The 26,244-nt window shown below is 44.6% G+C and overlaps 1 protein-coding gene across 17 annotated transcripts in view; it reads right to left on the reverse strand.

The window, feature by feature from the left end:
* LOC105035654 (probable peptide/nitrate transporter At3g43790) overlaps positions 1-26,244 on the reverse strand; it is an 85,747-nt gene that overhangs the window by 38,358 nt on the left and 21,145 nt on the right. For 15 of the 17 annotated variants that reach the window (XR_012139948.1, XM_073254368.1, XM_073254333.1 and 12 more), the window contains 2 exons: positions 5,714-5,763; positions 5,558-5,633 (listed from right to left, as the gene is read on the reverse strand). The exons of the other annotated variants lie outside the window; for them this stretch is intronic. Coding sequence is in view for 14 of the 15 variants with exons in the window: in XM_073254368.1 (XP_073110469.1) it covers positions 5,558-5,633; positions 5,714-5,763 (126 nt within the window). In the remaining variant the exon portion in view is untranslated. The remainder of the gene's footprint in view (positions 1-5,557; positions 5,634-5,713; positions 5,764-26,244) is intronic. 17 annotated transcript variants of the gene reach the window in all.

The following is a 26,244-nucleotide window of genomic DNA, read 5'->3' on the forward strand; positions in this document are numbered from 1 at the left end:
CCTTCACATGGAGACTCCGGAAGTGGGCGGCCTCAGCGGCGGCTTCAGAATGGCCTTCTCTCGATTTGCGGAGTTCGCCTTCCGTCTTCTTCAACTTCTTCGTCAGGTGAAGGACCTCTTTTTTCAACCGCTGGATTGTCGATTTCAGCGGGACCCCCAGGGGCAAGGGGAGTGCTTCTGCAGGGCACTGCCATCGGAAGGCAAAAGCATCAGGGAACGACTCATTGCAAAGAGAAAAGCAGAAAGAAGGAGGAGGGGGAAGGAGAAGCCATCCACAACAAGAAATTCGACTTTATTGATTGAATAATTGTGAAGACAAACAGAAAGGAAATATTGCGACAAAATAAGGGCACAAGATCAGAGGTCTCAGACCTCAGGGGCGGGAGGTGGAGAACCCGGTGCGGGGGGTGCGACCGCGGTGGCGGCAGATGAGGGGCCGGCCTCGTCTTCGGACTCCTCGATGAAGCCGAGGTCGAGCTCGGGGAATTTGCTGGCCACCTTCTCTTGGCAGAGCTCGAACCCCTTGGTGAACGCCTCCTGGCTGAACTGGACATTCAGGTCCCTCATCTCCGCGGAGGCCTTGAATTCCTCCACCGCAAGGGCCCTGGCCTCCGAGACCAGGACCGGAGTTTGCTCGACCAAATGGGCGACCTCGGCCTCCGCCTTCCTCGCCGACTCCTCCAAGACCTGCCTCTCCTCCTCCCGAGCCTGCTTCTCTCTTTCCAGGGCCTCCTGGAGGGCGGCTACTTCAGCCGACTTCGCTTGGAGGCGGGCAACCTCGGCTTGGCAGCGTTCCTCCACCTGGAGGATGTCCCTCCTCATGCGGCTCACCGCCTCGATATAGGCGAAGAGCTGGTGCCCAATCTGCAGGGCCGGATAAAGAATTACGACAGAGGCCGAGTGACCGTGTAAATAAAGATCTGTTTACCTTGAGGAAGGACCCCAAAGAGTCCCAAGCCCGCTGCTCAGGATCGGCGCGGTCGATCCTCCCCACGACGTCGGACAGGATGCAGCCGTCGATCAACCGCCTGATCAGGTCCCTATCGTTAAAAGGGATTCTCCGATCCCTCCTCGGAGCAGACGGACTCGTCTACAGCAGCTCGGTGGCTACTCACCCTGCAAGCCACCGATTTCCTCCTCCCCGCGGCGGGCGCCTCCATGGAGCGAACCCCCGGAGCGGGGGCCCCAGTCGGCGGGCTCCTCTAGGAGGCTCGGGGAGCCACTGGCTCGGCATCTGAAGGAATGTCGATGGCCAGGGCCGCCTGGACGGGCGCAGCCAAGCTCGTCTCCTCCGCCCTGGCCCTCTTCGCCGATCCGGAGGCCGCCGCGCCCTTTCTCTTCTGAGCTCTCATGCCCCTGGCGAGCATCCGCGTTGCTTCAGCGTCCATTGCTAAAAAAAAAAAAAAAAAATGAGAAAAGAAAAGAGGGAGAAGAAAGAAGAAAAAAGGGAAAAAGAAGCAACACCGATCAATCAAGAGTCAAAAAAAAAAAAAAAAAAAAAGAAAGAAAGAAAAAGAAGAGAGTGGGAAGGAAAAAGAAGTAAAGAGAAGAAGAAGAGGAAGGCAAGAAAAGAAAAGATAAGACGAATACTCGCTGAATCCTGGGGGCTCAGGCCGATGTTGAAAAGAAGCTGCTCCCTCAGAAGATTAGGAAGGGAAGGAGCGGGATAAGTTAGAAGCTTCTGGGCGGCCTGGAGGTCGTCCTCCCCCAGGCTGGGAGCCCGGCGGACGGAATCCCTCAGAGAACCCCAAGGGGGCAGGCCCAGTTCCAAGGTCGGGCAGTGGACGAAGAGGTATTTCCCCTTCCAATTGTGAATCGAAGAAGGGGCGCCCTTCAGCAACCCCTTCTTACCAAACTGGGGAGAGAAGTACCACCAGTCCTTCGCCGAAGGATGGCGTTTGAAGGTATAAAAATGCCTAAACAAGGAGAGAGACGGCTGAACCTCGACTATGTGGCAGAGGGAGAGAAACCCTATCAAAAACCTAAAGGAATTCGGAGCCACGGAAGCGAGAGAGATGTCCAAGAAGCGGAAGAAGGCAGCGACAAAGGCAGGAAGCGGAAGCCGGAGTCCGGCACGGAATGCTTCCTGATACAAACAAAAGCGACCGGGAGGAGTGCTGGCCCGGTCAGAGGGGCCAGGTAGCTCCAGGTCGTACTCCGGAGGAACCCCATACTGAACCCTTATCAGAAGGAGTTCCTCCGAAGTCGAGGAACATGGAATAACGCCCGGTGCGAAAACCGGACGAGGCCCAGCCCCGGACGCGGGTTCGTCCACAGAGACAGGGACCTGGGGGTTTGAAGCAGAAGAACTCTCGGAACTGCCGGGAGCAGAAGAGCCAGAGGACATTTTGAGTAGTTTCGAAGGGAGGATCTAAAGGACCCTAAAAAGACAGACCGAAAGGGGAACGAGAGGCCGAAGGCTAACTCGGAGGGACGCACAAAAGTAATGATGAGAGGAGAAGCCCCTAGACGGTGAGAGGAAGGTTGGCACTAACCTATATTACTCTGAGGGACCTGGGGGACGAAAAACGGGAGGCGCCTACGGCTCGAGAAGACGCTCACTAAAGCAGGAATCTCGAAGAGAAGACAGACACCAGCGAAAACTCAGGAATGGAGTAGGACGCCTAAAGGAGGGAGGATGGGTTTAAATAGACCCTGGGATCCGGCGCCATAATGATCGCGAATCCCCCAGGCCAGTCCGCATCCGACACGTGTCCCACTCCCCCTGGCAGACGGCTAAAAGCGGCTGACGGTTGGCAGGATCATAATTGCGCCGTACCTAGACCAGAGTACCCGCGGGAATTTCGAAGCGTCCCCTCGTACCGCTCCAATTCGAAAAGACTCCGGCACGCGCACATTTAATGCCAAAATATCCGGAGGCGGCAGTGCGCAGGATTCGAAGGGACGGTTTCGGCTGTGCCCATCTCTCTCTCTGTACTTCCTTCGTTTGAAGTTCAAACTCGGAAGTAGGGGACTGGTGTTGGGTATAAAATACCCACGGCCGAAGTCCTCAGTGGAATCGACTACACGACAACTTCACCCGGACTCCTACGGGAGCCGGGCTCCGTCACCAAGAACTCCAACAGCTTCAGCCGCAAGCAGACTCCGCCCGGACTCCTACGGGAGCCGGGCTCCGCCGCCGACATCGACTACACGACAACTTCACCCGGACTCCTACGGGAGCCGGGCTCCGTCACCAAGAACTCCAACAGCTTCAGCCGCAAGCAGACTCCGCCCGGACTCCTACGGGAGCTGGGCTCCGCCGCCGACATCGACTACACGACAACTTCACCCGGACTCCTACGGGAGCCGGGCTCCATCACCAAGAACTCCAACAGCTTCAGCCGCAAGCAGACTCCGCCCGGACTCCTACGGGAGCCGGGCTCCGCCGCCGACATCGACTACAGGACAGCTCCGCCCGGGCTCCCACGGGAGCTGGGTTCCGTCCTCAACGTTAATTGCTGGTAAGCCCCGTCCGGACTCCTACGGGAGCCGGACTTCGCTTTTAACCTTGACTGCAGGAAAACTTCGCCCGGACTCCTACGGGAGCCGGGCTCCGTCCTCGACTCCAACGGCTGCAAGGCAGACTGCGACCGGACTCCTACGGGAGCCAGACGGACTCCTACGGGAGCCGGACTCCGTCGATAACTTCAGCTACGAGCAGACTCCGCCCGGACTCCTACGGGAGCCGGGCTCCGCCGCCGACATCGACTACAGGACAGCTCCGCCCGGGCTCCCACGGGAGCCGGGTTCCGTCCTCAACGTTAATTGCTGGTAAGCCCCGTCCGGACTCCTACGGGAGCCGGACTTCGCTTTTAACCTTGACTGCAGGAAAACTTCGCCCGGACTCTTACGGGAGCCGGGCTCCGTCCTCGACTCCAACGGCTGCAAGGCAGACTGCGACCGGACTCCTACGGGAGCCGGACTCCGCCGATAACTTCAGCTGCGAGCAGACTCCGCCCGGGCTCCCACGGGAGCCGGGTTCCGTCCTCAACGTTAATTGCTGGTAAGCCCCGTCCGGACTCCTACGGGAGCCGGACTTCGCTTTTAACCCTGACTGCAGGAAAACTTCGCCCGGACTCCTACGGGAGCCGGGCTCCGTCCTCGATTTCAACGGCTGCAGACAGTCTTCATCCGGACCTCTACGGTGGCCGGACTATGACCACTGTCGAACTTCAGCCGACAGATCAGTATCAGCACTCCCAGGCCACGATCGCGGCCACGATTCTGCTACATTTCCTGCGGCGGATTCCGCGCAGCTCCACCACTCCCTGACAGGCCGCAGTAACGATCGCAGCACTGCTCCACTCCCCATGACGGATCCCGCGCGGCTCCATTACTACCTGACCAGCCACGATAAACGGCCACGATCCTGCTCCACCTCCTACAACGGATACCGCGCGATTCTCTCATCCACTGGCAAGTCACGACGGCAAAACGCCGCCCCACTTCATGCGGCAGACTCCACGTGGCACGCCCCAGCGATAGCCACGGGTCCGTTCCACTACGCTTCGCAGCAAACTCCGCCTGACCCTGGGCAGTCCACTGCCAGACGGTTACAAACGTCGCCATCAATTCGTTGCTTCCTCCGTCTATAAAAGGGGGACTCAGATACGTTATTCGATAAGCTCATTTCTTATCTCAAAACTCTGCTAAATTCTCCGTTCGAGCACTCCATTCTTGTTGAGGCAGAGAACTGACTTGAGCGTCGGAGGGTCTTGCCGGAGCAACCCCACCTCCGGTTTAGACTTCCTTTGCAGGTCCCGGCGGCGACCGCGGCTTCCCCGACTCCAGCTTCTCCGGCGCAAGCAGATTTTTGCACCAACAGTTACCTTTCAGCTATATCTATATTGATATTTAAGCAGTTGTACACTTTATAGAGTGCCAACACTTCCTAGAATCTAGGATAAGGACATGACTAAGAATAGCATTCCACCGGACACCAAACATGGTGTGTCCTGCTTACTTCAGCCTAATTTATTGAAACAGTGTATATGGAATTTCAGATTATCTTTTAAACTATTATAGGAGAATCCAGTTGGAGTACTAGTGTACCACCACTTAACCTCTCCAAAATTCAAAGTGCCAAAAAAGAATGATACAAACCATTCAAACACATTTAACAAGGTCCAAATATTTTTCTTCTTCCTCTTTGATATAATATTGACTGAGACTCTTCCATATAACATAGCATTGACTGGTTAATCATTTAGCATATTTTTGGTCACAGAGTTGGGGAGCCATACAAGCAACTTAAGCATGATTACACATCTACAAATGGTAAGCTTAGGAACAACTCTATGAGAATTAGTAGGTAGTCTGGGTGAGGAAAAAACAAGAAACTGTGAGCAACTTAAGCATGATTAACTTGTCTGCAAATAGTAAGCTTATGAACAACTCTATGAGAATTAGTAGGTAGCCCCATGTTGGGTGGGGAAAAACAAGAAAATGTGACACATGATGCACGTATGCCACCAGCAGTGCAGTTGAGATAATCCATATAAACTAGATTACAAACCAAAATCCTTATATGCTAGCCATAAGAAAGAAAACTTACTGGAAGCCAAAAACAGGCTATAAATGCACCCACTGCAAAGAGTGATATGCAAAGACATGGCAGAAAGTACGGAAATCTGCAATTAATTGCAGCAACATTTTTTAGCCAAAGAATGAATAATTTGGGAAAGAAAATTGAATTATGGAAATGATTTACCTCCCAAATAAAGAATCTTCAGAAAATATATTTGGATATTTCTCTGCAGGCTGGCATTGTATGCATCCACAAACACCATATTAAGATGTCACATCATATATTTAAGTAAAGTACAACAGAAAAAATGAAAAGATTTTTACAATAATACCACAATTGATTTTCACTGTTCATTACATTAGCTTATAATATAAAGCCATTTTTTTATTTATAAGAAGGGCTTCTAAAATTGATAGCATGAACTAATAAGATGGCACACCATTTGCATTAAGCTACCTGAGAACATATTAGGATAAACAGAAAGATAAATATAGACATCCATAAGTTGGAGAAAAAGAGGACAGAGCAAAAGGTATGTTCAGAAAGTAGTAATTCAAGTATTAGGAATGCATCAAGTTTGTTCATGATAATCACAAGATGTGACAACTTATACAATAAAAACTATGAGAAGCCTCTACATCTTCTTGTTTACTGTGAAGGCTAGTATCTTCATATTATAAACATACTGGAGCTATACTCTCAAAAACAGTTTTGTTAACATGTTCTTCATAGCTAATGAAAGTATGACCCATGGACATCTCATTCCTCCAATTATTTCATATCGTATGAAAATTGTTCCAGTTCAACTGATCCTATTTTATGTAGTCATTTCCTTGAACTATTTTGTAATTTGATGCCTGTTGGTCCTCTAGAGTCCCTTACATTTATAGTGAATAATGTTGGACCTATCTCAAGTCTCCCATTATTTCTTTCGAGGAAACTACTTATGGTTCTAATATTGCTTTCTCGGAGTTTGATTTCACTCCAACAGAGAAAAATTAGTAACGTGTCATACATATTGTTGGGGGGTAATTTGTTATTCAAGCCGAAGACATGAATCAGGCATATGATGGAGCTTATGGGACCGATGTCACTGCACCGTTAGCGATGAATACCCAATCCCGGTAGATATGTCTCTCCTGAACCAGAAGAAGGCTATCTGAAGGATATCATTCAGCATGTAACTTTAGGCCTCCCCGATCCTAATTTCGGACCTTGTCCATCCTTGATTTCTGGCGATCTTCCTAAGCAAAACATTAAAGTCTAACTGTTTCCGACTTTGGCCTCAAACCTAGACTCCATCAACCGGTCCCAATCTCCACGACAGTTGATATCTGGACAGGCCGATCTCTGACTTTGGCTGTAGGTATACTTCAGCCCATACCGATCCTTGCCTCACGGCACAATTAGCTCTAGCCGCTTCCTCCCTTCGGCACCCATCTTCATCAGACCACGTCGAAGCCTCTTCAATCTAAGCTAGTCAAATCCTACTTGCACCCTCATTTCAAATTCAAAAGCACCTGCGACACCCCAGTTGGCTCCGAAACAGATGAGGCAAGTGTAACCTCTGATCCTGAAGAACTTGGATGAAAATCTCGCCACATCGCACCCAAATCGGCCGACAACCTGTCTAAAATGGCTCTCCAGCCCTCGCCTACAAAAACTGCCTATCGGAGACCCCCAAGGTATGCGCGCACAATTTCTCTGAAAGTTCCTCTCTATTTTTCTGAGATCTGACTTGAGCATCGAAGGATCCCCCACTGAAGCCAACTCCAGCTAGGACTTGTCTTGCAGATCTCTCTTCGAGAGGACACGCTACCGCTCCAGCTACTTCGATCGAGATCTGAATTTCAGTGACAACAGATTGGCGCTCGAGGAAGGACCTTTCAACCCGATTTTGAGGAGCAAAAGATTGAGATCATGGCCCCACACAAGGCTTCTTCTCGGCGATCCACTGCCACTGCCATCTCCCAGCCGACGGAGAACACGGCCAACACCCAAGCCTAGGTGCAACCTCAGGAGGCTCCTCCATCTGCTCCGCCATCGATGGTGGCCGTCAGCGAGCAGTTCAACTTGCTATTCCAGTAGGTGCAAACCCTGACCATTGCTGTCCAGGTGATGCAACAACTCCATAATGCATCTGCGGCGGCAATGCCGATGCAGCAGTTCAATGCTGCACCAGCAATAGCAGCAGCGTAGCTGACCAATGCTGCATCGATGGCGGACCCACTGCCAGCCAACCCAGTACAGCAACTATTAGATGAATGTCTTAGAAAGCCAATATAGCTGACACATTGTAATAGTTCTAAAATATATTTTTGTACTTGAATATTTCTGATTATCAATAAAGGGCATTTTTTCTTTCCATTCTTATATAATGTGTCAAAATCGTCCTAGGAATTAATAACTTAAAGATACATATTTTTAAGTGTTGAGAATTAGAAACATGTATAATAAATTTTTAAATCGCTCCCGATCGATAGATCATCATTGAGACAGTGAATGATCTGATTAGATCGGCGCACGCATCGCTTCCTTTGGGATAGATGAGTTTCTAATCTATAATGTGAGGATACTAAGCGAGAGTGCAAATGGTTGTTAGAGAATATCGGTATCGAGAGTGACCAAACAACAGATCACATGAATGTCTACTCACTCATCAGTGATCATCTCCATGCTGTAATGGTGTGAGTGGTTCTTTGACCTGCGGTGCCTCGGTTGCTCATAGTGGGGTTGCTATAGTATGACTACACATAAACATGATCCCTAGCCATATGGATCCTTGTAGTGGATGTTGGCTGCAGTAGGTTCACTGTAGGAGTAAGATATGTACTTAGATGGGATCTGTCGACCTTAGTAGATAAGGAGCGGTCCTATGGAATTTGAGAAACCGAGTCCTTAAGTCTACGACCACAGTAAGGTGATTGATGGAAAGGAGTTTCCATGAGTTTTACAATCGGACTTGAGCTGATCGATCTTCCATATGATAGATGTTAGGATTTGATGAGTTTCCATAACCTCCATCTTGATCGAGACTCACGACAGAGGAACTGAATTACATGATAACTACACCTAAGGGTTCTAATCATTCAATTCTGCTGGATTACCACTACATACTGTGAGGTGTCATTGGTGGATTATGGAAACTCAATTGGATTCTTCTGAATCAATGATCCTTAATGAGTATGAGTTGGAATTATTCTAACCCATCGAAAAATATTTCGATGATACTATGATGGAGATCATGGTATGTCTCACTACTAGACAAAATTGAACCTATGAGATCATACAACAAAGGGATTAGATCTTGGATTGATAAATTGGACTAATGAAATCCTAATTGAATTAGGATTTGAGAAATCCTGTTGGATTTAGGTGCACCATTCTAACGTATAGTTAAAACCGAATCCTCCTTGACTTGATCAACCTATTTGATAGGATTTAAACCAAGTCAAAGCAAGAATTCCATCTGATTTTCTTACCCCGGATCGGATATGGATGAGAAGGTGGGGCGCCAACCTCTCTGCATTTTTGCTTAGAGAAATGCATGGAATTGGAGGGGCACGCGATCTAGATGAGATCCAAAAGGGGCGCACACCCTCTTCTCTTTTGGATAAGAACCAGGGGCGCATGCCCCTTGATATTTGGATAAGAAGGGGAACTCCAGAGGGGGCGCACGCTCCCATCTGATAAGGATCAAAAGGCGCCAACAATGCCCCCTTATCTGCTCATTTTTCACTGAAGACTCGCATGAGAAATAGAGAGATGGGGTGCAGAAATGAGGAGTCCTTCTGCTTTAAGGCGTGGAAAGGTTAACGACTTAAAATAGGACTCTCGGATTTATTTAAACCCTCAAGAGAAATCTGATTTCTCTTAAGCAAAATTGTACACAAAATAATCCTTGCGCCACAATACCCACGCCCTCTCTCTTCTCACGCCCCCCTTTCTTCCCACGCCATCTTCCTTCCTTATCTCTCACGCCCAAGGAGTTGGGGCGTTCCATTGATCCACATGCCCAAGGTGTTAGGTGCACAGATCCAAATCAGATCCGAAGGCTGATCGTGTGCTTTTGCAAGATCCGACTTGAAGGAGGATCTGAAGGAGTATCCAAGATCGAATCCTGAGCAGATATCCATAGAGGTTGGACACATGTACGGCTTCAACAGAACCAAAGGCATCCTCAGATCCAGATATGAAGAAAGGAATAGCGATTTAGGCAAGTGATCTGATCACCATTATCATTTTAATCTTTGAAATCAGATGTTATATGTATGTTTATTTTCATGATATATGAACTAGATCTATAGGTGTATGCATGCGTAGATTAATTGTTAATCTAGTCTTCCACTATTTTAATTTCGAAAAAATTTTGAAATCTGCATGCTTAAAATATACCTAATCCAACAGTGGTATCGGAGCCATGGGTTCATATGCATGAAAACATATAATCTGATTTCTAATCAGATCTAAAATTAATGAGATTAATGATCTAAATAGTAGTAGCCATAAGGTTATCTTGGCATAAGGTTTACCCTTATGTTGAAAAGGCTATCCTATATCGATGTTGAGAGATTTTGAAAAATATTTTCAATTTAGATTTGTTGTTCATATATGTGATATGTGAATGCGTCTTTAGATCCAATTTTTGATGAATATATGTGATATATTTGATCATGTCTAGATCTGATTTTATGTTTATGTATGAGATACATAGATTATTAATTTAGATCTGAAAGTATTTTCGACATCTAAACTACCTCATGTTCATTATGCACTTAATTAAAGATCTGAAATTATAAATTAAAGATCCAAAATTAAGTATTAAGATCTGAAATTAAGATTAAAATCTGAAATTGAGAATTAAAGATCTAAGAGTTTGGGCTTGGATAGTTCAATTAGGTCCAGTAATTTAATTACTTTTGGATAATCGATTAGTACATAGTAGACTCAATCGAGATGAGCGATTGACCCAATCTAATCAAGAGTTAATTAAGATTAGGTCAAGAGTGCTCGAGATCAACCCAATAGTTATAGATTGATCACATCATTAACAGCCACATGTTAGATCGATTAACTCAAAGACCTGATTTGGCTCAGTGGCTCGAGCCTGAGTTACACAAGCTAACATATTCGAAATTGATTGACCTATTGGTGTCTAAAGAAAGTGGTTTGGCTCGACCTAAAATGAGATGGTTACTTAATTGATTCCATTCGCTGACCTGACAATTTATTGATATTTAAAAAAAGCAATATGAGAACCCTTACCGATCTTACACTTTTTTGGCCAATTTGGTTTAGTCTTGATGTGGTTGCTTAGTGATTCGAGCTAACCCACACCCTTAAGATTAATCATAACTTATAACAATTATGACCAGTGTTTGCCATACCGTGCCGAACCGACCGGTACACCCAGTATCGTACCGGACCGACGGAGAACCGGCACATTCGGCCGGTAATTTGGTACACCGATGGTACGGAAGAAAAAAAGAAGAGAAGTGAGAAAGAGAGAGAGGAGGAGGGAGGTGGGAGCCGCCAGAGGCCAGTAGTGGCCGACTACGGCCGCTGGAGGGCTTCCAAGCCCCATATCGCCCGATTGGACTTTCAAGAGAGTGAAAAAGAGAGAGAGCGCTCAGGGAGGAGGAGGGACCTACCGGACGAACGGCGCCTTTGTCGCGAGGCCCCCGATGGCCGGCGAGCCGACGCCGATGGCCTTAGGGTGATGGCACGGACGGAGCCCCTCCGCGGCTCCGCCCCTTTCTTCTTTTTCGAAACAGACGGTCTGTTTTGATTTTTTTTTATTTTAAACTCATGAAGTCGGCAATGCAGTTACCGACTTAATGGATTTTTTTTAAAAAAATAAAAATCATGAAGTCGGCAAACTATTTACCGGCTTCACTAAAAACTATCTTTTTTAAAAAATCGCGAAACAAGGACGATGCCCTTGTTTCACGCCCGCGGCACCGCGTGCGCAGACTGCGCCCTCTGACGGCCACGGCAGCCAGCCGGAGGCTGTCCGGCAGCCCCGCCGGCTCCTTCCCCTCCCTCTTTTTCTTTCTTCCTCCTCTCTCTCTTTCTCTCTCTCTTTTTCTTCTTCCGATTCTAGTCGCCTTCGTCGGTTCGGTACATCGTCGGTTCGATAAAGTACGAAATCATATCGAACCGTACCATCGGTCAGCTGAAACGGCCGGCGGTATCGGTTCAGCATACTTTGGTTATGACTAATTAAAATGAGATATAAATTAAAATCTCCTCGTATATATTAAGTCTAGCGGTCTTCCACCATTGTAGATGTGTGGGCGTGCTACTGATGTTGATTGTTCTCGACTAGTTACAGTGGTTCAATTGTACCAGAAATATACAACCACTCTATTAGCAAGAGTTGCTGTGAGGTGATGATGGGGTTGGACCCAATATCTGTCAGGTGAGGAACCCAATGACGGCTTCACTCTTATGTTTGAACGATGGATCTGACTTAACTGAGTGGCCAATTCTATCAGGTAAACCCACATGACTTAGAGACCAAATCACTGCAACTTGCTTGGAGAAGCATTAGACAAGAGTTGTCCACTCATTAGTATGCATATCACCAATATCTGTAGATAAGGTGCACGTACTTCGGTGGGACTGCAGTATCCACTAGAAATCTTTAGTCGCGTTATGGTTTTCGTTTCTCCACCTGAAAAGTGCGAGGGATCCAAAAAAATAGTGGGAGCCCAATTTATTTCTAAAAGTCCCTAAAACAAATTAAATAATTAAGTACAAATATCTAACTTGAATCTCTTACAGTTAAATCATGTCAGCTTCTAACCCCTTAACCCGTATCCTCGAGTCCAACCGATTGACCGGAACCAACTTCAGGGACTAGCTCAGAAACCTCAAGATCATCTTGATTTCTGAGAAAATACGATATGTACTTGACCAGGATCCCTTGCTTTACCAAGCCGTCCTAGTACTGACCAGAGAGCAGCACTCGATAAGTGGACGGATGATGACAATCGGGTCAAATGCTACACACTGGCTTCGATGACAAATGAGTTGCAGAGCCAGCATGAGCACATACTGCCAAGACTATGATTACTCACCTACAAGAGTTGTATGGTGAGCAAAGCTGGACCGCACGCTTCGAAGTGTCAAAGAGACTTCAATTCTAAGATGTACGAAGGACAGTCGGTTCACGATCATTGCTTGACAATGATCAAGGATCTTGAAGAGCTTGAGAAGCTGGACATAAGCAAGCAGAAGGAATTGCAAGTGGATCTGATCCTACAATCCTTGACCAGTTCATACAATCAATTTATCGTAAACTACCATACGAACAAAATTGACTGCACTTTGCCCGAGTTAGTCAACATGTTGGTTACTACCAAGGGAACCTTGAAGAATTCAAGAGACTTGGTTCTCGCTGTGGAGCAGGCATCTTCCTCTAACAGAAAGTCTACTTGAAAAAAGAAGAAGAAACCTACGAAGAAGCAGAAGAAGGAAAATAAGCAGAAGGACACTCTAAAGAAGATTGCTGACAAGAGAAAGTATTTCCATTGCAATGTTGACAGCCACTAGAACAGGAACGGTCCGAAGTACCTGGAAAGCCTGAAGACCAAGAAAGGTGACAGCTTCGGAAGATATGTCTAATATGCTCGTTAACGGTTTCCTCTACTTCTAGTTGGGTATTGGACTCTGATTCAAGTGCTCATATATGTACTTCTATGCAGGGTCTGGTAGAAAGTAGAGGGTTGAGGCATGGAAAAATAATCCTTCGGGTCGGCAATGGAGCAAAAATTACTGCTGAGACCGTTGGAACCTATCCTCTTCGACTACCGTCAGACTTTAGATTAGAGTTAAAAGATTGTTATTTTATACCTGTAGCTAGCCGAAATCTGATTTCCATATCTGTACTAACACAGGATGGATTTGAATTTAATTTCAATAAAGACTATTGTTTCATTTATTTCCAAAATAAATTAATTGCATGTGATCTTTTAATTCACAGTTTTTATCATTTGTATGTTGATGCATGTTAACATAAACGAGCAAATAAATGTGTCGTAGGTAATAAAAGATCTAGAGATGACGTTAATCATAAATATATGTGGCACCTTAGACTTGGTCATATTGAAAATGACAGGATAAATAAACTAAAAGAGGATGGGATCCTTAGCTCAATTAATTTTGAGTCATATTCAGTTTGTGAATCCTGCTTTCAAGAAAAAATGATCAAATTATCCTTTGTAGGATACGGAGAAAGGGCCACTGAGATACTTGCCTTGGTATACACTGACGTGTGTGGGCCATTCAATGTGCAGGTCAGAGATGGTTATCCATACTCTATAACCTTTACCGATGACTTCTCACGATATAGATACGTGTTTCTTATGAGACATAAGTCTGAGGCCTTTGAAAAGTTTAAAGAATTTAGAAGTGAAGTAAAAAAAGCAAATAAAAAAATCTCTTAAGATTCTTGACCAGATCAAAGAGGAAAATATCTTAGTGGAGAATTTCTGAGTTATCTCAAGAAAAACAGCAGTCTCACAATGAACTCCTTCTGGTACACAACTCAACGGGATATCTGAAAGGAGGAATAAAACACTATAAGATATGGTCCGATCCATGATGAGCTTCACTAACTTACCCTTATATCTTTGGGGACATGCCTTATTAACCTCAATCTATTTATTAAATAGGATTCCCTCTAAATCTGTTCCTACTACACCGTATGAGATATGACATGGTAAGAAACTAAGTCTGAGTCATCTCAAGATTTAAGAATGTCCAGCCTACGTCAAAAGACAAGTAGCGGACAAATTAAAAGCTCGATCAGCAAAAGCTCGCTTCATAGGATATCCTAAAGAGTCATTAGGATACTACTACTTTCTAGACGATCACAATGTGATTGTGAGTCGGCACGTCACATTCCTTGAAAAATAATTTATTCAAGATGGTGGCAATGGAAGGTTGATTGACCTCGAACAGAAAGTCTCTGAAAAGCAATGAGCTGATGATCATGTTGAACCCATTAATAATGAGCCAGTAGAAGTTGTGCCTCCACCTCGTACGTTTAGAAGGTCTCCCGTCCTCTTGAAAGATAGTTGGGTATGCTTAAAGAGAACGTAAAGGAAATGTTCCTTGTAGGAGATAAAGATCATAGTGATGATCTCAAAACCTATAACGAGACGATGTCTGACATCGACTCTGAGAAATAATTGAATGCTATGAAGTCAAAGATTGACTCAACGCACTCAAACCAAGTATGGACCTTAGTGGATCCACCAGAGGGTATAGTACCCATCGGATGTAAATGGATCTATAAAAAGAAAATAGATGCAGATGGTAAGGTAGAGACCTATAAAACTAGGCTCGTGGCGAAAGATTATAGTCAATACGAAGGTATTGACTATCAGGATACCTTTTCGTCTGAAGCCATACTTAAATCCATCTGCACACTGCTTGCCATTGTAGCTTTCTATGATTATGAGATATTACAGATGGACGTAAAAATGACATTCCTAAATAGATATCTTGAGGAAGATATCTATATGGAGCAACCCTTGAATTTCACTTCCAGTGATGGAGATCACAAAGTCTGTGTTGAAATTTCGTATAGAGTGCATGTATATATGTTTCAAAATTTTTCTTTTCTAAACAACACGGCGGAATAGAAAATTAGAACATCTTTTAATCTAAATCATACATGCATAAAATAAAAAACACATGGATCTACTTCATATGCTGAAATTGAACACATGCTGAATTTTATATTAAAATTAAATATGTAATCGAATCACATACCTATTTCGCGATTCCTTTCTTCGAATCTAGATCTGGAAAAGATTAGATTCTTCCTTAACCGCGCAAGTGCCAGACTTCTACGGGTATCCACTCAGGATCAATCTGGAACAGCCCTTAATGATGTTAATCTTTCTTCTCCAAGAACGATCATTCTGCGAATTTGAATGAAGTCTAGATCGCGATCAACTCTTTGATCCTTTCTTTGATCATTTTTGTCTCTTCTTTTCTTTCTCTCCTTCCATTGATTATGCAGCAACCAAGCTTTGAAAATCAGCCACAAAGAGGTGCCACCCAAGCTTCCTTGGGCGTGGAGATGATGGATGCCCAAACCCCTTTGGGCATTGGAAACGAGAGGGAGAAGAAGGAGAGGCGTGGGGAGCTCTTAGGAGGCATGGGGACTTCTGAAATTCTGATCTAAAAAGCTTTAGGGAAGAGCCCTTTAAATAGACAAAAGGTTTGAATCCTATTCAAAACCAAATAGCTTCTTAATACAAGTCCTACTTGCATTAGGAATCCTTGTAGCTTAAGATTTTTGATCATCTTTAGGAGATCCATGAGGCGTCAACTATTGAAGCCTTTTAACCCACTTTCTCACATGCCATATAGGGCTTAGGGGACACCCCTTGCTGGTCCCACATGCCCTTTTTCATGTGAGCATGCCCAACTTGATCAAATCAAGTGGCACACCAAATTAAACAATTAAGGAAATGCTTAAGGGTCTGAACCCTTCATGCATATGATCCAAAACCCCGGGCACCCAACAATTGGAGCCCAATAAATCTAATTCCTTTAAGTTATTAGCAGATAATTAACTCGAATTAATCTTATCAAATAAATAATTTCAGTGCAAAGAGAAAATTGAATTCAACCATATGCTAGTAAGATTATCCTAAACCCAATAAGATTTTCCTAAACCCAATTGAGACTTCATAAATCCAATTGCTTATTCCAGATCTAATCTTTTTGTTGTGTGACCTCATAGGTTCAATTCTATCTGGTAGTGAGATATACCATGATTTCTATCATAGTATTATTGAAATTCTTTTCAATGGATAGAAACGATTACACTCTAACTCATCAAGGATTGTCGATCCTGATCAACCTTAGTGAGCTCTCGTAATCCATCAGTGATACCTAGTAGTATATAGTGGCAACCCAATAGAACCGAAATAGAATCTCAATGTGTAGTTTACATGTAATTCAGTCCTTCTATTGTGCGTCTCGACTAGATGGTAGGTCATGGATAAATTGTCAAACCTCATCATCAATCATATGATAGATTCGATTAACTCAAGTCCAAGTATGATCCTCATAAAAGCTCTCTTCCATCAATCATACTGCTGCGGCCACAGACTCTCGGACTTAGCCTCTCAAATTCCATAAGACTACTCTCTATCAAGGTTGATAGATTCCATCTAGATGCGCACCCTACTCCTACAGTGGACCAACTATCGCCAACATCCACTACAAGATCTCATTGAGGCCATGTTTATGTGTCAGTCAAACTTCAGCAGTCTCACTATGAGCAACTGTACCATCGCAGGTCAAAGGACCATTCACACAACTACAATATTGAGAGGTTCACTGACGATTGATTAGAAATCCAAGTGATCTCTCATATGGTCATGCTCAATATTAGTTGTTCTCTAACAACTATCCGCACTCATCGCTCAGTGTCTCTACACTGTAAATTAGAGACTATCGATCTCGAAAGAAGCAATCTGTGCACCGGTCTGTCTGGATTGATCACCATTCTCATGATGATACTATGACTGAGAGCATTTAGGAATTAATTATACATGTCTCTAATTTTCAATACCTTGAGAATATGTATCGAAAATATTAATTTCATAGACGATTTAAGGACACATCACTCTTGAATGAAAATAAATTTGCCCTTTATTGATTAAATCAATATTTTAAGTACAAAATTGTGTCCTAGATTTATTACAATGTGTCAACCATATTAACTTCTAGGACACACATCTAACAGTCTGCAAGCTGCAAAGATCCATATATAGATTAAAGTAAGCTTCTCGAAGTTGGAACACTCGTTTCAATGAAGTGATCAAATCGTTTGATTTCATCAAAAATGAAGAGGAACTTTATGTCTATAAGAAAGTCAGTGAGAGAACTGTCACATTTCTTGTACTGTACGTGGATGACATCCTCCTTATAGGGAATGACATTCCGATGCTGACCTCGATCAAAAGATGATTGTCTAAGTAATTCTCCATGAAAGACCTAGGAGAAGCATCCTATATTCTAAGAATAAAGATCTATAGAGATAGATCTAAAAAGATGCTTGATATTTCACAAAAGATGTTCATAAAGGAAGTGCTGAAGAGGTTCAACATGGAGAACTCTAAAAGGAGACTCCTACCCCTTAAGCATGGTATCTGTCTTTCCAAGAAAATATGTCCTACCACATCTGAGGAGATTCAGACCATGAAGATCCCTTATGCTTCAGCTATAAGGAGCCTCATATATGCCATGCTGTGTACTCAACCTGATATTATCTTTACTATGAGCGTCATGAGTAGATATCAGTCAAATCCAGACGAAGAGCACTAAATAGCTGTGAAAAATATCCTTAAGTACTTGAGAAGAACTAAAGATCTATTCTTAATCTTTGGAGAAGAATTTAATCTTCTGGTTGAAGGATACATTGATTCAAAATTTATGTCCGATTCTGATAATAGAAAGTCTACATCAGAATATGTGTTCGTATGCAATGGTGATGCCACAAGCTAGAAGAGTTTTAAGCAACCCATCATTGCACACTCGACGATGGAAGCTGAGTACATCACTCCTTCAGATGCTGCAAAAGAAGCCTTCTGGTACAAGAAATTCATCACGAAACTTGGAGTAATGACATCAGATGCCATCTCCCTGTGCTGCGACAACAACGGCGCCATAGCACTCGCCAAAGAGCCCAAATCTCATCAAAAGTCCAAGCACATGAAGCGACAGTTTCACATCATACGCGACTACCTCAAGAAGTATGTCGAGGTGCGAAGAGTAGACTCTCCGAACAATGTGGAGACCGACTGACGAAGCAATTGAGCCAGCAAAAGACTGAAGTCCACCTTAAGAAGATGAGACTTAGGTTAGTGGCCAATTGATTTTAGGACAAATGGGAGATTGTTAGATGTATGTCTTGAAAAGCCAATATGACTTGACACATGGTAATAGTTCTGAGATATATTTTTATACTTAAACATTTTTTATTATCAATAAAGGGCATTTTTTCTTTCCATTCTTGTCTAATGTATCCAAGAACCGTCCTAAGAATTAATGACTTAAAGATATATATTCTTATGTGTTGAGAATTAAAAATATGAATAATTAATTTCTAAATTGCTCTTGATCAATGAATCATCATGGGGATGGTGAATGATCTGATTAGATCCAAGGTTTTAAATCCCGTGGGATGGAGGTGTCCTGGAATCTCCATAAAATGGGATACCCCACTGTCCCGTCCCGTCTCGATTATGCATCCTCATAGATATCCTCCATCTCTCTCCCCTTCTTTTCTCCTTTCTTTTCTTTTTTCTTTCTTTTTCTTTTACCTTCCTTTCTTTCCTTTTTTCTTTTCTTTTCATAATTCCTTTCTTTTTTCTTTCCTTTTTCTTCTTCTTTTTCTTTCCTTTCTTCCTTCTTTCCTTTTGTTTTTCTACTCCCTTTACTTCTTTCGTTTTTTTTTCTTTCCTTTCACTTTTCCCTTCTATCTTTCGTTCTTCCTTTTCTCTTTCTTCTTTTCCTACATTGATGAGTTTCGAAGTCCCAACCCCATTCCGGTCCCATTTTCTCATAAAAACGAATCGGGACGGCTGGAACGTCCCCCATCCCATCAGGATGTAAAACCTTGATTAGATCGGCGGACACATTGCTTCCTTCAGAATAGACAAGTTTCTAATCTATAGTGTAGCGACACTGAGCGAGAGTGCGGATGGTTGTTAGAAAATATTGATACTAAGGGTGATCAAACGAGAGATCACTTAGATATCTACTCGTCAGTAATCATCTCGATGCTGTAGTGGTGTGAGTGGTTCCTTAACCTGCGGTGCCTCAGTTGCTCACATGGAGTTGCTGTAATTTGACTACACATAAACATGATCTCTAGCCATCTGCATCCTTGTAGTAGACATTGGCTGTAATAGATTCACTGTAGGAGTAGGATGCGCACTTAAATATGATCTATCGACTTTAGTAGATAAAGAGCAGTCCTATGGGATTTGAGAAGCTGAGTCCTTAAGTTTGTGGCCACAATAAGATGATTGATGGAAAAGAGTTTCCATCAGTTTCATAATTAGACTCGAGCTCAATGAATCTTCCATTTAATAGATGTTGGGGTTTGACGAGTTTCCATAACCTTCATCTTGATCAGGACTCACGATAAAAAAACTGAATCACACGGTAACTATACCTAGGGGTTCTAATCATTCGATTCTGTTGGATTGCCACTACATACTGCTAGATGTCACTGGTGGATTGCGAGAACTCAAATCATTCTGGATCGATGATCCTTGATGAGTCTAAGTTGGAATTATTCCAATCCATCGAAAGACGTTTCGATGATACTATGATGGAGATCATGGTATGTCTCACTACCAGACAGAATTGAATCTATGGGATCACACAACAAAGGGATTAGATCTTGGATTGATAAATTGGACTAATGAAGTCCCAATTGGATTAGGATTTGAGAAATCCTGTTGGGTTTAGGTGCATCATTCTAACATATGGTTAAAACCGAATCCTCCTTGACTTGATCAACCTATTTGATATGATTTAAACCAAGTCAAAACAAGAATTCCATCTAATTTTCTTACCTCGGATCGAATATGGATGAGAAGGTGCCCGCGCCAACCTCTCTGCATTTTTGCTTAGAGAAATGCATGGAATTGGAGGGGCACGCGATTTGGATGAGATCCAAAAGGGGCGCATGCCCTCTTCTCTTTTGGATAAGAATCAGGGGCGCACGCCCCTTGGTATTTGGATAAGAAGGGGAAATCTAGAGGGGGCGCACGCTCCCATCTAATAAGGATCAGAAGGCACCAATAGTTGGTGCCCCCTTATCTGCTCATTTTTCATCGGAGACTCGTGTGAGAAATAGATGGATGGGGCGTAGAAATGAGGAGTCCTGCTTTAAAGCGTGGAAAGGTCAACGACTTAAAACAGGACTCTAGGGTTTATTTAAACCCCTAAGAGAAATCTGATTTCTCTTAAGCGAAGTTGTACACAAAATAATCCTTGCGCCACAACACCCCACGCCCCTCTTCTCACACCTCCCTTTATTCCCACGCCATCTTCCTCACTTCCTCACCTCTCATGCCTAAGGAGTTGGGGCATTCCATTGATCCACACGCCCAAGGTGTTGGGCGCATAGATCTAGATCAGATCCGAAGGCTGATCGTGTGCTTTTGCAGGATCCAACTTGAAGGAGGATCTTAAGGAGGAGCATCCGAGATCGAGTCCTAAGTGTATATCCATAGAAGCTGAACATATATGCGGCTTCAATAGAACCAGAGGCATCCTCAAATCTAGATCTGAAGAAAAGAATAGCGATTTAGGCAGATGATCTGATCACCGTTATCATTTTAATCTTTGAAATCAAATGTTATATGCATATTTAGTTTCATGATATATGAACTAGATCTGTAGGTGTATGCATGTGTAGATTAATTATTCATCTAGTCTTCTGCTATTTTGATTTTGAAAAAGTTTTGAAATCTGCATGCTTAAAATATACCTAATCCAACAGCAACCCGCACCACCAGCACAGGAGCGACCGTAGATCCCCCTACAGAGCCCTAGCGGGGGGACAGACTCGCCACAGTCAGCCTCGAAGCCCCGAGCGGAGAAGGCGGCAATCTCCAAGTCCCTATTCCTGTTCCAAGCAGGACTCGACCCCCAGTCGGAGATCTCCTCCACAACGTTCGGAGGATTGCACTACCTGGGATGCGGATATCAACTGCAAACTTCGGGAGATGAACGAATAGATAGAGGTGCTTCGCAATCAGGCTTCAGTGCGAGATGACGGATTCCACACCAATCCGCCCTTCAGCATCTGGATCATGCAAGAGCCTCTCCCCAATAACTTCAAGATGCCGCAGCTGGAGAGCTACCACGGGATTACTAATCTCGTGAATCATCTGGAGAGTTTCAAGGCCCTGATGCTCTTTCATGGGGCTATCGATGCTGCCCTCTGCCGAGCCTTCCCATCTACTTTAAAAGGCACGGCTCGGCACTGGTATTTAAGTCTGAAGCCGCGGACAATCCACTCGTTTGACCAAATGAGTCGTTTATTTGTGGGCCACTTCATCAGCAGCAGAAAGCAACAAAAAGGGTCTGACTCCCTGGTCAACATCAAGCAGAAGGAAGGGGAGTCAATCCGATCCTATCTCAGTCGCTTCAACTTGGCTGTACTAGAAGTTTGCGATCTAGATCAATCATCGCTATGACTGCCCTAAAGGGCAGGCTTCTGAGGAACAATCATCGATACTCCTTAGAGAAGACCTACCCCACGACTTCATCGATATGTTGGCTCGAGCGGAGAATAAGTACACGCGGACCAATGAAGCATTTGAAGATGTGCCCCCGGTAGATGTGGCTGTCGGAGAAAAGAAGATAGAAGAGGAGATGAAGTCTTCCATCGAGGGATCAGCAGCCCTCTCGCTCTCCACCCAAACGTCAGAGGTCCCAAACTCCCCTACGGAACCCCTGACAAAAGAACTCCCTCAGAGGAGAGCGATGTGCATCTCCACCTATGAGATTCATAAATTACACACCGCTAAACACTGCCCAAGCCCAAGTATTAATGGAGATCAGGGATTGGATCCCTCAGGCAAGAAGGTTGCGGTCCCATCCAAATCAGTGGAATCTGAACAAGTACTGTCTCTACCATCGTGACCATGACCACGACATCGAAGACTGCATTCAGTTTCGAGACGAAATTGAGGAACTTATTTGGCATGGGCGTCTGGATCGGTTCATCAGGCATCCTCAAGAGCAGCCAGAAGAATGACGAAGGTCACCTCACCCACCAAAACAGCAGTAGAGGGAGCCCTCTGGAGATCGACCTCCCACTGGAGTAATAAACACAATAACTGGAGGACATCGAAGCCAAGCGGAGGAGTCTACCGAACCTGCGAAAGAGCAGAGAACTGAAGAATCCATTGCCTTTATCGAAGAAGATGCTCAAGGGATCCAGTTCCCACACAATAATGTGGTGGTTGTATCTTTAAATATCACAAATTATGATGTACGCCATATTTTGATTGATAATGAAAGTTCGACAGATGTATTATTTTATGATGCTTTGTCCTAAATGGGTATACCCCATGAGCGCCTAGGGCGACTGGATTCCCCTCTTATGGAATTTATTGGAGATACAATGCCTGTTGAAGGAGTCATAACTCTTTCGATAATAGCCGCACAATCCCCTCGATGATTCAAAGCCCAAGTTGATTTTTTCGTGGTTCGGACTCCATCGGCTTACAACACCATCCTCGAATGCCTAGGACTCAACGCCCTCCTAGCGTAGTGTCCACTTACCATCTGAAGATGAAGTTTCCGATCGAATTCGGAGTCGATGAAAGTTCATGGAGATCAAGCCCTGGCGCAACAGTGCTACACCATTGTGCTTCGTGGCACAGGACCTTCTGAAGCTTATCCTGTGGACGGACTAGACACCCAAGATGAACTATCCGAAGAACGTGGGGAGCCAGTGGAAGACTTGGAGACAATCCCGCTGAATAATGGCAACAAAGAACACACTGTCCAGATCGGATCCAAACTCGATCAGGTAACCAAAAAAACGTCTCATCTCCTTTTTGCAGGAAAATGCAAACATATTCGCCTGGACTCCAGCTGATATGCCAGACATTGATCCGAAGGTGATGATGCACCGACTAAGTGTCAACCTGACTTATCAACCCATCAAATAGAAGAAAAGAAGCTCCGTGCCCGAATGACAGAAGGCAATAGCTGAAAAGGTAGACAAGTTCTTGATGCTGGCTTCATCCGAGAGGTAGCCTACCCAAGCTAGATCGCGAACGTGGTCCTGATGAAGAAGACGAATGGCAAGTGACGGATCTGCATCGACCTCAACAAGGCATGCCCGAAGGATAGCTATCCCCTACCTTCCATCGATCAGCTGGTGGCCGCCACTTCAGGACATGAACTCACCTTCATGGATGCCTTTTTGAGATATAATCAAATTCAGATGGCATTCGAAGAAGAGGAGAAAACAGCTTTTGTTATTGATCGGGCCATCGGGGTATCTTCTATTACAGGATTATGCCCTTCAGCTTAAAGAATGCAGGTGCAACTTATCAGCAAATATGGAAGTCTACGTAGACGACGTGCTTGTCATGAGCAGGACCTCCTGAATCCAAATAGACGACCTTGAAGAGATCTTTGCCACTCTGAGGAAGTATCAGATAAAGTTGAACCCAACCAAGTGCGCCTTCGGAGTTACTTTGGACAAGTTTCTATGCTTCATGGTGTCTAACCGGGAGGTAGAAGCCAATCCTGAGAAGATTCGAGCTATACAGAAGATGAGCCCGTCTAAGAATATTAATGAAGTTCAGCGTCTTACAGACAGAGTGGCAGTACTGAACTAGTTTGTCTCAAGATCGGCTGAGTGCTGCCTTCCAGTCTTTCAGACTCTGAAGCAACCGAAGAACTTCCAATGGACCAAAAATTCCCAGCAAGCCATCAAGGAGTTGAAAAAATATCTTAGTTCCGCACCACTCCTCAACAAGACAAAACATGATTAAAAACTCTACTTATATCTGGCGATTTCACCAACTGCCATAAGCACGATACAGGTCCATGAGCAGGACAAGGTCCAGAAACTGATCTACTACATCAGTTGAGTCTTGAATGATGCAGAGACCAGACATACCATACTGGAAAAGCTAATCTTTGCCCTCATCATTGCAGCCTAAAGACTTCGGCCTTACTTCCAAGCACTTCCTATTATGGTGCTGACTGATCAACTACTCAAGACGGTCTTGCTTCGGCCCGATACTTCTGAGCGATTGGCAAAATGGGCGATTGAGCTTGCAGAGTTTGAGATAAAATTCCAACCTCGACCCTCTATCAAAGCTCAGATATTGGCAGACTTCGTTATATAATGCACTATCTCGAATGATCTAGAAATGCTCAAGCCAACTCAAGAAGAAAATATATTGGCAAAACAGAGCTCATAAGGAAAGTTGGAAGACTTTTAGATAGTGCATGTGGATGGATCGTCGAACTCTATAGGATCGAGCTGACCTCTTAGTCCTTGGACCCGAAGGATTTATTACGGAATACGCCTTGAGGTTCGATTTTCCAGCCACTAACAATGAAGCTAAGTATGAAGTCCCCCTCGTTGGACTAAGAATCGCAAGGGAGCTCGGGGTGCAGAAGCTCAGGATCTTCACTGATTCACAACTAGTGGCGGGACAAGTGAAGGGAGACTTCGAAGCCCAGGAGGAGAATATGAAGAAGTACCTCCAAAAGGTGAAGGATTTAATTTGCTGTTTGCCGACTTCGACATTCAGTAGGTGCCCTGGTCCAAAACTTTGAGAACCAATCTACTATCCAAGTTGGCAACATCAGCTCCAAGGGATCTCTCCCAAGAATCTTTCTTTGAAGTTCTGAAAAAGCCCGACACTGAAGAATCGATCTCGATTTTGCAAATTGATGATGAACCTTGCTGGATGTATCCCTTCATCCATTTCCTAAGAGACGGAGTGCTACCTACAGATTCTAAAGAAGCTCGGAAGATTAAACATCAAGCCCCCCTGAGCAGGGACGGGGATGCCTTCTTCTGCCCCTTGTCCAAAGTGTTCGACTTCTTTTGGGCCTTGGTGGCAGCCAAAGAGACATCCGTTTCCTAAGAGACGGAGTGCTACCTACAGATTCTAAAGAAGCTCGAAAGATTAAACATCAAGCCCCCCTGAGCAGGGATGGGGACGCCTTCTTCTGCCCTTCATCCAAAGTGTTCGACTTCTTTTGGGCCTTGGTGGCAGCCGAAGAAGATGCCTTTCTCTTTAAACCCGTCTCAGCTTTTTCAGCTCCTCAGGTCTCATTTCTGCAAAGAAAATCAGTATCTGTAAAAAAAAAAAAAGATCAAGCATCGAGAAGCTTGGAGAAATCCTTATCTTTGGGGTCGGCCGGACTGATGTCAGCCATGAAAAGAGCCTGCTCCGACAACTCCTTTAGTGGAGGCATTTGGTACCCCCCAAAGTTGCAGAGCACTCTATGTCCTCATCTCCAAGCTTTGGGATCTGAAAAATAGAATCTCTTGGCCGACTCCAATACGAAAGTCTCCGCTCTACAATGAAAGACTTCGAAATAAAGAAAAATCGATCTTTCCGATCATGATCGAAGGAGCCCCTTTATCAAGACAGGGACCCCCTCGGAGGAGAGACATACCATCAGTCACCGATATGCCTCTTTATAGTATAAAAGGATCGAAAAAGAGAAAGAAAAAGATGGACTATGGCATTAGAACAAAGAACAATAAAACCGATGATAAAATGAAGGGAGTTATGAATGACAGAACAAAGAGAGATGTCAAAAAAACGAAAAAGCTCAGCGACAAAACGATGAATGGGTAACCTAAGTCTGATCTTGAAAGCTTCTCCATATAGATCGATCTTATCAGGAGGTGGATTATCGATCCCACCAAGAGGGCTGGGGGTTCTAGTTCAAATGAAGATAAGATCCCATATCGAGCATGGATGAAACTCAAGTCCTCCGGACCCAATTTGGATCCGATTGTGTCAGGAACAAAGGACGGTACAATCCGTACCCTTCGTCCGCATCAGTAGGAGCTTCCTTCAAAGAGGAAGATGACTCGAAACATCAGCCCTCGTTGAGACTCTCAGAACCAGCCATTAGAAGATATAAGGAAGAGAACAGAAAGGAAA

This window comes from Elaeis guineensis, chromosome 1 (genome assembly GCF_000442705.2).
Source record: "Elaeis guineensis isolate ETL-2024a chromosome 1, EG11, whole genome shotgun sequence".
Classification (NCBI taxonomy): Eukaryota; Viridiplantae; Streptophyta; class Magnoliopsida; order Arecales; family Arecaceae; genus Elaeis; species Elaeis guineensis.